General features: G+C 42.0%; 1 protein-coding gene across 2 annotated transcripts in view; it reads right to left on the bottom strand.

Annotated features, from left to right (window-relative positions):
* The window catches only part of DNAJC3 (DnaJ heat shock protein family (Hsp40) member C3), a 280281-nt gene that overhangs the window by 198712 nt on the left and 67135 nt on the right, over positions 1–14434 (bottom strand). For both annotated transcript variants that reach the window (XM_069204566.1, XM_069204565.1), the window contains one exon: positions 2891–2965. In XM_069204566.1, the coding sequence (XP_069060667.1) occupies positions 2891–2965 (75 nt within the window). The remainder of the gene's footprint in view (positions 1–2890; positions 2966–14434) is intronic.

Here is a 14434-nt window from a genome sequence, read left to right as displayed (position 1 = left end):
TGCAGATAGGATATATTATTCTGTCTACTCGCCACTCCATGGCAAACAAAAGTGTATTCATTCATTAATTAACATATGTTTGTTCACAGATGCCGCATACATAAGTCGCACAATCTCAGATCACTCGCCCTAGTGTTCAGTGGAATAGAAAAGGTCAAGATAAAAAATCCTCTTTGAGATGAAAACTTAGACGACCCTCCTGGGAAGACTAGGGAAGAAAATTGATAACTTCCCTGCTTAGAATACGATCTGACAATGTGCAAATTGGATATGAACAGACAGACTTTGACAATAGTCCATAATTTTTTAAGTGAAGTTATGCAGGAATACCATGCTTAGTGTGGTGTGAGGAAAAACAAACATTGTGGTGTACCACACTGAGACCAACGGACAGGTTGAAAGATTTAATAAAGTGGCTAACAATTCAATTCAGTTTGCCTTCAATGGTCGAATCGACTAGAGGAAGGTCTCCCTAGCTACCCTCCTTTCTGGCAAATCTACCAATATTAGGTTCCCCCTTTGAGTAATTGAAAGAGCATAAGTAAGGCTTGAGGCTTGTTCCTTGTTGGCTGAAGAACAGAGCTGGAGTTCAATCAACTGTCAATTTCTGAGAGATAAGAGAACCAGTTAGCGCATATAAACTAGGATGGCAATTTATATGAAATGAAAGGGGGAAACGTACCAAAATAACTATTTGTGCTGGTGACTTGGCTAGAGTCAAACTGCTTTTTTATCTGGTAAAAATCCTGCCACAGTGGCCTGATCTGGTATGTGTTGCCGTGGATATTAGAAATGTTGTGAGAGTGAAAGGAAGAAAGGTGCAGAATCTGTCTAGAATGTCAGTTTTCAAATACCCAGCACAGTGATTCTAAGGTGGCTTGGATCAATGTTTTCCTCAATTTTGTTCTGAAGAAGTCAAAGCTGTCCTAAGCTGACCACTCCTCATTTTGAGGGACCAAAGAAGTGCAACTAAGGTGTGTCAAAGGTTGGTGACGCTAAACGCTGGTTGTGTTCTGGAATCAGATGGTGGAGAATCACTGTCAAGCTGTGTAAAGCACAGCAGGCATTTGCCTTACAAATTGCATGATTTTGTTTTGGAGTACATATTAGTATTCTGGTGTTTTCACATTGCGTTCTGAGTTTCTTTTGTACTTGACTCATGGGGGGAGGGGGGGAGGTGAAGTGTGGTCAGTGGAATGCATGTGTGAAGAATGCCTGTGTTCCGTGGGCATGTGTGGGAATGGAATGTATAGGTTTAATAGCGAGTATTTAGCAAGTTCAGTTGGTGCTAGCTCTCATCATGGGTACAGCTTTTCCCTAGTCTACCCCTTACGACACCTCTATCTTTGGGGAATAAACGGACTTGAAGTTACCTCATCAAGCGCAGTTTTCTTTTGCCACTCCTACAAGGACTAACAAGTTTATAGTGAAAGTGATTGGCAAGTTTGTACATGTTTGTGCATGGAAGGGTGAGGCATGTGTTGTAAAGTCATATTCGTTGTAAAGTCTGCTTGGTAAAGGTTGTTTCCCTTGGGTGAGTGGTCAAATGTGATAATGAGTGGACACTTGGAAGAATGAGTCAGTGCATGCAGGAATTAATGAATCAATGGTCAAATACACACATCAATGGATGGATGAACTTGCGAGTATGTGAATGGATTAATGAGGAAGTGCTTGAATGAATGCAGAAAGGTTACATCAATCTCACAAGGTTGTAGCTTTCTACTGCCAGAAATAAGTCAATAAATTCTTATATTAGCCAGTGCACGTACAGGATCAGGTTTGGGCATAGTTGTGCCAAGAATTTACAAAACACAAATAAAGAACTGCCAACAACTTGCCAATGCAACCATTACATCAAAAGTCGGCACCATTGTTCCAAGAGTGCCTACACATGGTCATGAAATACCATTCTCTCCAGTCTGTTCATTATCCTAAACAGTACATTTGGTTTGCCCCATTGCTCAGTTATCATTACTGAATGCTTAAGTTTGTCCCATCGTTCTATACACTTCAGTGCAAGGGCAGAATTGTACATCACGCATTAATCTTGAATCTTGTTCAGATTTTCATTCATATATCTGAGCACCCAGCTAATTGTGCACCATTACTTTGAAGAGTTAGCTATGGATGCAATGTGAAAGATTATTCGTTTGCCAAAGAGGAAGCTTAAGTATCATACATTCAGCATAATCTTCAATAGATACGGCCTCCTACTAGGCCCAGGCGAAAACTAAATTACACTGGTGTATTACTGGTAATTTCAGGAATTTTGTGGCTATGCTTGTTAAAACTCAAGAAAGTATGTCACTACACCACACTGTCATTATGTGCTATTCCCGGCTAAATTTTACCAACAGCAAGTAAGAATAACGAAGGTCCAGAAAGCAGACTGGAAAAAAACAAGCATGTTTGTTGTCCCACTTGTGTTTTTTGCACTATGCTGTACAGTGAAATGCGTCCTCATTTTAAAAATTCACATGAAGACACATGTTGTGATAAAATACAGCACTAAATATCAGATTTGCATTCCGTGTAATTATATGAAAGCTAATTATGTGAATTTTGCTCACTCTCGTCAAGTCCAACAGCTAAACAGGAACCAAATTGCTTTCTTTTCTGGCTGATCTTGTATGGCTCCCTAGCAATCCTTCCTTAGTGACTCATGACTGTTAAGCACTGGTATGAGACATAGGTCTGATTACCTTCTGTAAACACAGCACCATCGGCAAACCGCCAGTCATTGTTACATAAAACGAACGAGATAAAAATGCAAAAACGGTACCTGAAAACTTTTCACCTACAAAGTCTAGCAGGGTTTTTTTTTTTTTTTTTTTTTTTTAAATCATGAATGGGAATTTAGGTATTGTATGTCGTCCTCTTCACTTACCACTTTCTTGAAGTCCTCTTCAGCTTCGTCTAGTTTTCCCTGTTTTAGTAACAAATGTCCTCGCTGTAGCCTAGCCTGCAAAGACATTGCAAACAGAATGAGGAGTTCTAGGTGAGAACGTTTTGCATCAACACTGATAAAGAATTAATTGCAGCATGGCAGGTTTGGCAACACAGGTGAAATAGAAAGATCTGTAAATCAACACCACTTATCTGCTATTGTTATGAGTGGGAAAAATTGTAATTTCAATTGTGGACAAAATCACAGCAGCGCTTGGTCAATGTCTTTTAGCCATGTTGTACAGCACTGGAGCTTAGCTGAAAGCTAGGGGGAAAAAGTTCTATGAAGTGGCGAGTGCTGCATGAGACATACCACTTTTTTTGGGTATGACAGGAGGATCACATGGCAAATGTGCAAAAAGGGCAGGAAAGCACCAATGACGGGGCAAGCAAAAACGCAGGATGCAGCAGGTGGAAGAGGGCTGCAGGGATGGGGCATGCAAACACACGGGACAGGGCAAGCAACAATGTGGGTGGGATTTGAGCAAGTAAGAACAAGGAAGGGGACAGGAGGGATTGGCCAAGCAACAAAGCGATAAGGTGGTGGTAGGAACAGGGAAAGCAAAAATGTGGTAAGCAACAACAGGACAAGCAACAATACACAAAGGAATGGGGGGAAGCAAAAATGCGGAAGGAGGGTGGGAAAGACAGGGCAAGCAACAACAACGGGGTAAGCAACAATGTCAGAGGGGGTGATGAGGACAGGGTAAGCAAGAAAGCAAGAGGGTGGCAGGAGCAAAGGGAAAGGCAACAACAGAGGGATGCAACAATGTGAAAGGGGGACAGGAGGGAAGGGGCAAGAAATAATGACAGGGCAAGCAGCAACACATGAGTGGACAGGTTCAGGCAACAACAGTGCAATGCTCAGTCTCAGGCAACACCTAAAAAGGACACATTAAAAACACTATAGAGACAAATAATGATGTACCAATGCACTATTCTATAAACCTATCTTCAATAGTGCTGCAATTAAATTGCGGTCTAGTATTTATATAGCCATTTAAACCCAGCTGTGGGGCTCGGAAATTGATTTTTGGACTGGGTGACACTATAATGTGGGGGGCACACAAGTGGCAGAGGGCTATATATTTTGTGTTCCTATGTGGGGAGCCTATTGGGATCATGGGCAATGGACCAGAGAGGTAATCTTATTTTGTCTTGGCACTGTCTGGAATAGGTTTTGGGCCGTGTTATGCAAAGAAGCTGGATCTCGGTAGCAATTTGTACAACACAAAAGTGTGTCCTCTGCTGACAGTCAGTAAATACTACATATACAATATGAACACATCCATTGTTTCAAGTGACAATCACACAATTACTTCTTCATATTTTGCAGATCATATTTTTCAATTAGTTCAACAGGAAGCATGATGTATACAGATTCATGAAATTTAAAACATTTCTAGAAATATATATTTTTATTTGAACAGAACGGAATACAGAAATACATCATATGAAAGCAAACTCAATATAAAATTCACAATTGATAATTCTTGATATATTTAAGACATTATATTAGGGAAAACATTTTACCTACAGTCACATAATGATCATAATCTTGAGCTCCAGAATCAAATCGGTAAAAAGATGTATGAGAAAACCCTTTACCAGCGCTAAAAGTGTGGTCAAAATCAGAGACTAGTGCCAACGGTGCAAACTTCATGCATGTTAATTATTTTCAGTTAGGTATGATGTATAATAAACTCTTCTTGACTAACATTTATAGACAGTTTCTGGATGGAAACTGGGTTCAATATCGGTCCAGTACATATAGAATCACACTGGGGAATGGCTACTTTTTTGTGAAAAACGTGTTCCCCATTGCAAACGTTCTTAATCAGTGGTGCAGACCACATGAATATCAAGCCACCATCCTTTATAACTCCTGGCAGATGGGTGGCTATGCAATACGTTGGTTTATTATATTGATGATTGCAGTGTGTTAACCACATCTTGGCTTTAGGGGATGCAGAGGGTGTGTTTTGCAGAAATGAGTGATTTGGCAGCCACTTTTGGAATCCCAGCATTTGTGAGGATGCACAGTTTAAAGAAGCCGCCATATGAGCGAGAAACTGGGATAGGATGCATCACTGTGCAACACATGGGCTTACTGGGAAGTTTACTATGATCAGAGTATCTAGTGCAGGCACAGTGAAGCCATGTGCCACCCTTAGGGTCCCTGGCAATAAGTGGTGTAAGTCAGGCACTACAAGTGAGCGTATTATGCAACAGGGTCCAAAGCGGATTGTTACACATGGGCCGGAGTCACTCCTCCTTTACCTGCTGATAAATGAGGAGCAATAATGGTTTTCAATACATGTGACTACATTTCTGAAGTACTTAGACAAGTTTCGGATCCCAATTGCTACAGAAAACCTGAGAGAGACCCCAGCACACAGCCAATGGATGAAATAGATCAATTACTGAAACGTGGGCTACTCGAAGGCTGGATTGGTCGAAATGAATTTAGTTTTGTGTCCAATAAAACACAGAATTCCAGTGGTATATCTCCTTCCCAAAATACATGAGGGCCACAGAAAGCCCCCAAGAAGACTCACTGTTTCTGAATGTGGCTCTATCCCTGAACCTCTATCCAAATAAGTTAACTTTCTTGAGGCAATTTCTGAATAATACAAAATAAATAATATCTAAGAAACCACTGATTTTTAACCACATTGAAGGGCTCCGATTCAACATGAGGTCTCAGATCCTGCTTACATTAGATGTACCTAATGTACACCATTCCCCCAAAGAATTAAAAATCATAGAACTGTGCCTTAACAATCTGGTACCTACTTACTTTGTCTTACCTTTAGCTAAAATTGTTTTGCCAAGGAATTTCTTCCTATTCTAAGGCAATTTCTATTTGCAAATTAAGGTGACTGCTATGGGGCCCCCTTTGCTCCAGAAAGGACAGCCCTCTAAATGGCATAATAAGACGAAAGACATCTATGATAACAATCCATTCACAGAGATGATAACTATTTGGTACAGATACACCGATGATAGTATCTCGACTGGTAACTCCAATGAAATACACCTTTTTTTTTTCCAGGGTTGACTCGTAAGTGACAGGACATCAAATTCAACATGACCTGTGACAAAACCAAAATCAATGTTTTTGATTTCTACATAATCATATGTAATTTGAGAACTACAGTATACACAATCTATTAACTGAAGCAGTCCCTTAAGATATGCTAGTTTCCATCCTAAGACCTTGTGAGACAACCTACCTTAGGTACAGTTCGTAAAGATTTCCAGAATTTATTCAGAAAAAGTGGAGTAATTCAGACATTACTGGAAAGAAGAACGAAGAATAATCAGGAAGCTACGGTTTTTGTCACCACCTTAAGTCCTTCAACTAATCTTTAAAAAAATCCACAACTGCATATTTTTCCACACTAAAAACATTCATTCCACAGCCTATCTTTGCCTTAAAGAAAAGGAGAAACATCAAAGATCACCCAGCAAGAGCCTACACTGAGATCCCACCTCCCAGACTCAAAGAACAATTAGAGACTTACAGAACCTGGAAACATTCATAGGACACAATACATTTAGCGAATGTTCATTCTACAGCTAAGCAATCGAAGGCACTACACATACATATAACATTCTCCAACTGTAACATGAATAATGTCATATGGCACATTTTGCCTCCTCAAGCAACTGTATCTAGGCAAAACAAATCAAGGTTAGAAAGCGCATCAGCCAATTTAAATCATGCATCCAATGCGGGGTAATCACAACACCTTTGTTTAAACACTTTAATCAATGCTCCCAAATAGAAAACGAGATCAAATGGACAATATTGGGTGTCATTTTAAAATATCATAATAAAGGTGTCAGACATTTGCTAAGGAAAGAAGCACATATGATTAAAACCTTCAACACAATAAATTCTGTCTTGAACTGACCAAAAGAATATATAAGCCACTACATTTTTTCCAGTCCTTTCAATATATTGAAGGATCATAGGACCCGCCTAACATGCATTTTTACCATGATTCCCTTGACTGCCCAATAAATTACCAACCACACCCAAAAACATTAAATTGGCAACTACTGAGCATCCACTTTTTGGACCACCAGCTGCATAATGCGCTCACTCGTAGTGTCAAACTTACACTACCTATCCCCAGGACCGCGAGTGTGGGAGACAGCAGCATTGTTTGACCACACCTCCACTAGGTGACCTGTTCAACCTACATTTCCCAGAAATCCCAGATGTCACGTAGTCATGCATCATAGCTCTGCTGCTAACTTGTATGGCGGCTTCCTTTGCATTCTCATGAACACTGGTGACCCACAGGTGGCTCAGTGTAGACTAACTTTGCAAAACGCACTCTCTAAGTCTGCCAAACCCAAGATATGCTTAACACTCAACAATAACACCACACTGTCCTGACATCAAGATGTGCCTAAAATTACTCGGGTTGGCTTCATGTCCTTCATTGCTCAGAGTTTTATGTGTTTATCCTTTTTTTAGCTCCCATTATCAAAGTGCACCCATCCACCTGTGATCAAGTGCAGAGCTGCTGCACATTGCTTAGTACGTATATTCACTATTATGGCCTCTGGGCACCTCAATGTACCTATCTTTATTTTTTCAAATCTGATCTGTTTTAATTACATTTTAGTAATCCTGTTCCCACAAGACTTCCTGTAAAACAAAAAGATATGTGTTTCATGTATCGAGTGATACCATAGCCATTCCTCACAGTGACTTCATTGATCTTGTCATACAGATTACAACTCCCACACCTGTATCACATCTTGCTGTAGCGGCCATGCCTTATTTAGACAACACAAACGTTCAAACTTAAAGTAATTGTTTTTTGTAATCATTGCCCCGTCCCTTTCAGGATCTGGCCTGTCTCATTACTAATACAGAATTCCTGCTCATTCCAGGTTCACTATCACACCGTGCTGAGGAGACCCCACAATTACAAGAGGTCTAAACGTGTCAACACTCCACACCAACGAAAACAAGGCCCATAAAGATAATAAATCAATACATTACACGGCCCCACATCTGTCAGGGGTTATACAGGAAGAAGGCTTTGTCCTTAATGTGGTCAGCACCCTTGATTATGGACATCTGAAGTGGGCCCACGATTTTTCCCAAATAAATTTGGGCCTGGCCCCCCTCCCAGATTATGTAAGTAATTGAACTTGTGTTGAACCCAGTTTCTTTCCAAAACCTCATAAAGGTTGGTTATGAAGACTGTATTACATATTATACTGATAATAATGAACATGCTCATAGTTTACACCCACTGATAATGAACTCTGTTTTTCTAGCACACCGCACTAGTGAAGGTATTCAGATATATCTTTATCTATTCGAATCTGGAGCACAAAATAATAATCAGTCATGTGAATATACATAACATGTTTAAAATGTCAAGAATCTGCATACAGTATGCTCCCTAATGCAATAACTGAAAAATACATTATCCGATAAATAGGAAGAAGTAATTGCGTGAATCTGTCACTTGATACAATGGACTTGTTCCTACTGTACAAGTAATAATTGCTAACTGCCACCAGAGTAGGCACTTTTGTTGCACACCTTATCTGGTCTTGGAGCGTAGCGCCTGGCAGTGTGATGGAAGAAGAGGGGTGAGAGACAGATGAACAAAATATACTTGCAATAAGCTGGATGTTACCATTTACACTGCAGGTCTCTTATTGTGTTTCAAAGTTTCTATAATGCTAGAAGTGGGCATTTAACTAGATTGTCTCTGTTAAAGGTAGTCCATGAGCGTGGAGGGGTGCAGGGGCCAAATATATTGGCTTTAATACAGCACCAACCTAGCCTGAGGGGCAGTGGGCCGCAGTGTGCTGTACCCCAAAAAAGGAAGGGAGTATCCCGAAGAGGTCTTGTAATATATATGGCAATATGTGCAAGGCAGAGATGCTGTGAAATTAATAAAAAAAGATGCTAAACGTGTAAGGATGTAAGTTGTTGATGGGAACAGCAGTCATGCTCCTTTTGAAAAGAAGGGATACTTCCTTCTGCTGGGCAAATACACCTCATTAGCGAGAAAAGTTGTTGAACAGTGAGCAAGGTTTGCAACCCGAGCATAACCAACTCATATGTTTAAAAAGCAGAGATTCCAGCTGCTCCTGCTATGCTGAGGTAAACCATAATTTTGAGCAGGGGTTGGTGCCATGTTCTCAAAGGCAGAAGAGCACTAACTGGGTGAGCCCTAGTCATGACATGGCTCAGACCCAAGCAAAGCCTGCACCCTGTACGTACAAAGGTGAGACAAAGAACATGGGAGGCTGCTGCCCCGAAAACACGAGAACAAAGCGGCCTTCTGAATCCAGCCCTCCATGCATGTACAATACTTTTCTTAGATCGCAGAGACCATTGGACTTTCTAGTTTACATGAAGAGCCATTCTCCCACCTAAAATTTCCTCACAGACAACGTCTACTTACATTAATAATAGTGATTGACATTCCAGGGTTTATAAAGGGAAAAAAGGGAAACGATGATGTGGTGGAAGGAGACTTTCTCTGCTTCACTTTTTCCTACTAGGAGGGTGTCCTGGCACAGATTTGGAAGTTTTCATTTTCTGCAATATTATTCCAGCTCTTCTGTTACCGACCAGCCTTGTGGAAAATACCTTTTACATGTCACCAAGAGTTAACTTTCATTCCGATTTGCTCTGCCTTGCCGACCCCGCTATCCACCTTCCCACATTAATTCTGCTCTTGCCTAAGGGCCTTTTGATCTAAAACAATATTATTCAACAGGTCTAATTTCCTTTGTAGACAACTCACTATTCAGCCTCTTTGATTGCTGGCTCCAGCCAACAATGTGTTGATTGAGTCTGTTGGATATTTTATCTCACGCATGCCCTGTAACGCAGCCTTTGCTTACTTTGTTCATCCAAGAACTGTGGCTTTGGGCCCTTTTTAGGGAAAAACCAGACTACTACAAGGCTAATCACAAGGTCTCAGGCTTTCCTTTCGGATTATTGGGCACTTGCTCCCACGTTGCTGTTCGTTACCATTGAGAAGATCACTGCAACCCACTTTTATTTCCATTAGAAACTGAAGTGCACCAGGCCCTGCCAAACAGGAAAAATCAAAGAACCCTCTACTACTTCAAGGCTGGTTGCAATGTGTCAGGCTAGAATTTGATTCCTGTGGACTTTGACCCATCTTTCTGACCTTTATCATTGCAGACCTATAATCTGCGGCCTGAGTTATGATGCAAAGGTTTGCCAAGACTCTCTAATTTCACATTTCATGCATTATCGGAGACTTTCACAGATTCAGCATTTTCTCCCAGAGACTGGGATTTAAACTTTCTTTGCAATGCAAATGACTATTGTGTACATTCTATCACAAACTGATAAAAAGGTGATTGAACTAAGATTCCAGAGAAAATTCAAGAGACTCAGTTTCAGACCGTAACTAGGAAACTCATGAGCTGACATTGTCTGAGGATGTCAAAGTCTTAACCCCTTACCTGCTGAGCCCTCCCCCCCATTCTGAGCCCTTTTTTGGCTATTTGAGGTAGTTCGCACTTAGGCCTTCATAACTGTTTGACCACATAAGCTATCCATGCCAAAATTTGCATCTATTTTTTCCAACATCCTAGGGATTCTAAAGGTACCCAAAGTTTGTGGATTCCCCTGGAGGAGACCAAGAAATTAGCAAGAATATAGCGAAAATGTTTTTAAAAAACAAAATATGGGAAAAAAGGGCCGCAGAAGAAGGCTTGTGTTGTTTTCCCCTGAAAATGGCATCAACAAAGGGTTTGTGGTGCTAAAATCACCATCGTAACAGCTTTCAAGAACAGGCAAACTTGAATCAGAAAACCAAATTTTTTCAACACAATTTTGGCATCTTATTGGGCCATACCCCATTTTTACTATTTTCTGTGCTTTTATCCTCCTTCCAGTTAGTGTCAGAAATGGGTGTGAAACCAATGGTGGATCCCAAAAGCTACACATTTCTGAAAAATAGACAACATTCTGAATTCAGCTTCTGGTTGCAGGGATATATAGGGCTTGTAGGTTCATCAAGAACCTAGATACCTAGAGCCAATAAATGAGCTGCACCTTGCAATGGGTTTTCATTCTATACCGGGTATACAGAAATTCATTTGTTGAAATATAAAGACTGAAAAATAGCTATCAAGAAAACCTTTGTATTTCCAAAATGGGCACAAGATAAAGAGTTGAGAAGAAGTGGTTATTTGCACATCTCTGAATTCCGGGATTCCCATACCAGCATGTGAATTACAGAGCATTTCTCAAATAGACGTCTTTTTTACACACGGTCTTACATTTGGAAGGAAAAAATGTAGAAAAACAAGGGGCAATAACACTTGTTCTGCTATTCTGTGTTCTCCCAAGTCTCCTGATAAAAATAATACCTCACTTGCGTGCGTAGGCCTAATGTCCGCGACAGGAAATGCAACATAGACACATCACATTTTTAAATTGAAAACTGACGTGTTTTTTGGAAAATGCCTAGCTGTGGATTTTGGCCTCTAGCTCAGCCGGCACCTAAGGAAACCTACCAAACCTGTGCATTTTTGAAAACTAGACACCTAGGGGAATCCAAGAATGGGTGACTTGTGAGGCTCTCACCAGGTTCTGTTACCCAGAATCCTTTGCAAACGTCAAAATATGGCCAAAAGAAAACCTAAACTTTTCCCTCAAATTTCAGTGATAGAAAGTTCTGGAATCTGAGAGGAGCCGCAAATTTGCTTCCACCCAGCATTCCCTAAAGTCTCCTGATACAAATGGCACCTCACTTGTGTAGGTAGGCCGAGTGCCCGCGACAGGAATAGATCACACAACGGTTAATGTTGGTCCTTACATGAGGGCAGCTGTTGAACCTGGGGTGATCCATTCCTGACACAGGCACTAGGGACAGGCAGTCAAGTGGGGTAGCGTTTTTCTCAGGACAGGTGAGGAAACACTGGGTGGTAGGAATTTTGTGGATCCCAGCATATTACTGTAGTTTGTGTGACAGGAATGCAAGAATAAATAGAACTTTTATTAAACATTTCAGCTTTGCAGGGTATTCTTTGTAAGAAAACTTTGGGGAATCCACACAAGTCACACCTCTGTGGACTCCCTCGGATGTCTAGTTATCAGAAATGCCAGGGTTTGGTATGTTTCCCTATATGGTCGCCGAGCCCCGGACCAAAAATGCAGGTGCCTGCCTTACAAAACCAGTTTGTTTTGTGATAGATAATTTTGATGTCTCCAAAATACGAGTTGGCGGTGGAATTTGGAGCTAAACTAAATTGGGGAGCTCCAAAGAGAGCACTCTCTCTGTGATTGCCGCTGCATGCACCCACTCTCTGGGTTGGGCTAACCCGCTATTGTCTCACTGCACAGACTGTGCTTGCGAAGGGACAGCAGGACTGTCCTCATCACCTTCCTCACAATCACTGGAAGAGGACTTATCGAATGGGCTCTTCTGACTGAAAAATCACTCCCAGAGTCTGCGCCATTGTCCTGTCCCTCAGATGCTGTCTCAGTATCTGCTGTTTCAGTCTCTGATCCTACGTCAGAGCTGTCCTCTATATCCAGAGTTAGGGTTTGAGCATCAGTCATCCAATGAGATGCCATCTCTTCTGCTGGCTAAACTGTTGCTTCAAAACACTAGCCTATGTAGACAGTCACAAAATTGCCGGTGGTTGTGTGTGTGATACCTGCAACTGTAGAGGTCACCTTACAGCATGTTCTCTCAAGACACTCAAAAAACACAAAAAAAAGACACACTATTACATCACCTTGTCACATACCAATTGTCACAGTCCTTAGCGCCTCTAGCACCCAGCCCAACAATCATTATTGGTTCTCCGACTCCCATTACCTCCTCCTCCGATTCCCTCACTACCACCCAGAAAAAAGTGTATTTTATCTCTCCATAGCCCCCTCGCACATACATTTAATTTGTATTATAGCGCAGATAATGGCTGGCATTACTAATCCACTCTGCTATGCACATATAATACAGTTTTTATCCTTTCAGTAGGAATAAAAACCTTCTGCGCTACTTTATGGCATCAAAACGGCCACTAGACAAAAGTCAGATCATTTTCTAGCAGAAACATAATGACAAGAGTTACTTGACTTTTTTTATTTCTGCCTAAAATCTACAGTTGAAACGCATCAGTTGAAGTATGTACAGTACTGTCGGAAACCAGAAAACGCCCTTTTGGGTGCACGTGCCCCACTCGGGCCTGTTCAGGCCTACTACGCCGAAGCCTGATGGATCAGACTCCATTCCTATTCTGTCCTCAATGCCACCCAAAATTCCCATGTACAGATCAACACGTGGTATGTAATCTCTGTCTTTCTCCCGAGCATCGAGAAGAAGACTGTGAAGCTTGTCGGTCATTCCAGTCGAAAGAGACACTTTATGACCGGAGAGCGAGGAGACTTGAAATGGCGTGGAAACATACAGAGTACGACACCATAGAAGATCCAGACACCGACTCTAAATCAGACTCGAAAGAAGGCAGCCAATCCATCACTGCGGCTCAGCATGTGAGTACAACTGCCCCTACACCCACTTCCAAGAGACTTATTAAGGCCTTGGATGCACCACTGCCAGAGAGCCATGGTTCCGTCCTGAAAGAAAATAGTCGGTGAGCGACCTTCGGGTTCGGCGCCGATAAAGGCCACACCCATTTCGATGCCGGAGTCGAGTGAATCTCTTAAAAACTCCACATGCAAGCCGAGCCGATGTCCACACTCTTCGGAGTCGAAAGCTCGGCGTCCAGCTTTGGTGGCCCCCAAGGAAACCATATAGCTGTAAAAAAAAAAAAATGATTGCCTCCCACAGGGGGTCACCCCGCTCACGGGCGATCCCCTGTCCATTTCATTTTTTTTTTTGTATTTTTTTTTTTTTATTTGTAAAATTTGTTTTACACCCTTGGAGGCGCGATCCGGCCCCTCCAGGGGTAAACCTACATTTAAAAAAATATATACATGCCCGGGGGGGGGGGGGTTATGTGGGCGGCCCGTTGGCCAAAGGGGCCGACCCCCTCCCCCCCACACCCAAGTGAAATCCCTGGTGTCTAGTTCCTGGCCTTCGATCAAAGCTGGGAGAGTCTCCCCTTTCAAAAGAGGTCTTCCTGAACGTTGGGGAGGCCGTTTGGGGCTGTTTTCCCACCAGAGCAGGAAGTGGCTGCAAAATAAACAGTGATGTCAGCGCGCCTTGTGGTGCGCTGACGTCACAAAGGGGCGCGTGGGGGCCGGGGGGAGACACAGAAGATCTTCCATGTCTCCCAGGATATTTTTGAACCCCCTCCCTGGTGTCGGCCACTGGTCGTGACCCGCACCAGGAGGTAGTCTGGGCGTCTGCCAGTGGTCAACGCCCGCACTGTAGGGGTTAAGGGATCCCATTCAATAACGGGCAGGAACTGTTTATAGTAATCTGTGAATAAGTCACAATATTAATAAAGGGTTCAAGGTCAGATGGAGGTTTAGGGC

The sequence above is a fragment of the Pleurodeles waltl genome, chromosome 8 (genome assembly GCF_031143425.1).
Source record: "Pleurodeles waltl isolate 20211129_DDA chromosome 8, aPleWal1.hap1.20221129, whole genome shotgun sequence".
Lineage (NCBI taxonomy): Eukaryota > Metazoa > Chordata > Amphibia > Caudata > Salamandridae > Pleurodeles > Pleurodeles waltl.
Note: the sequence above shows the minus strand (reverse complement) of the source record. Positions and strands in the feature narration are given on the sequence as shown.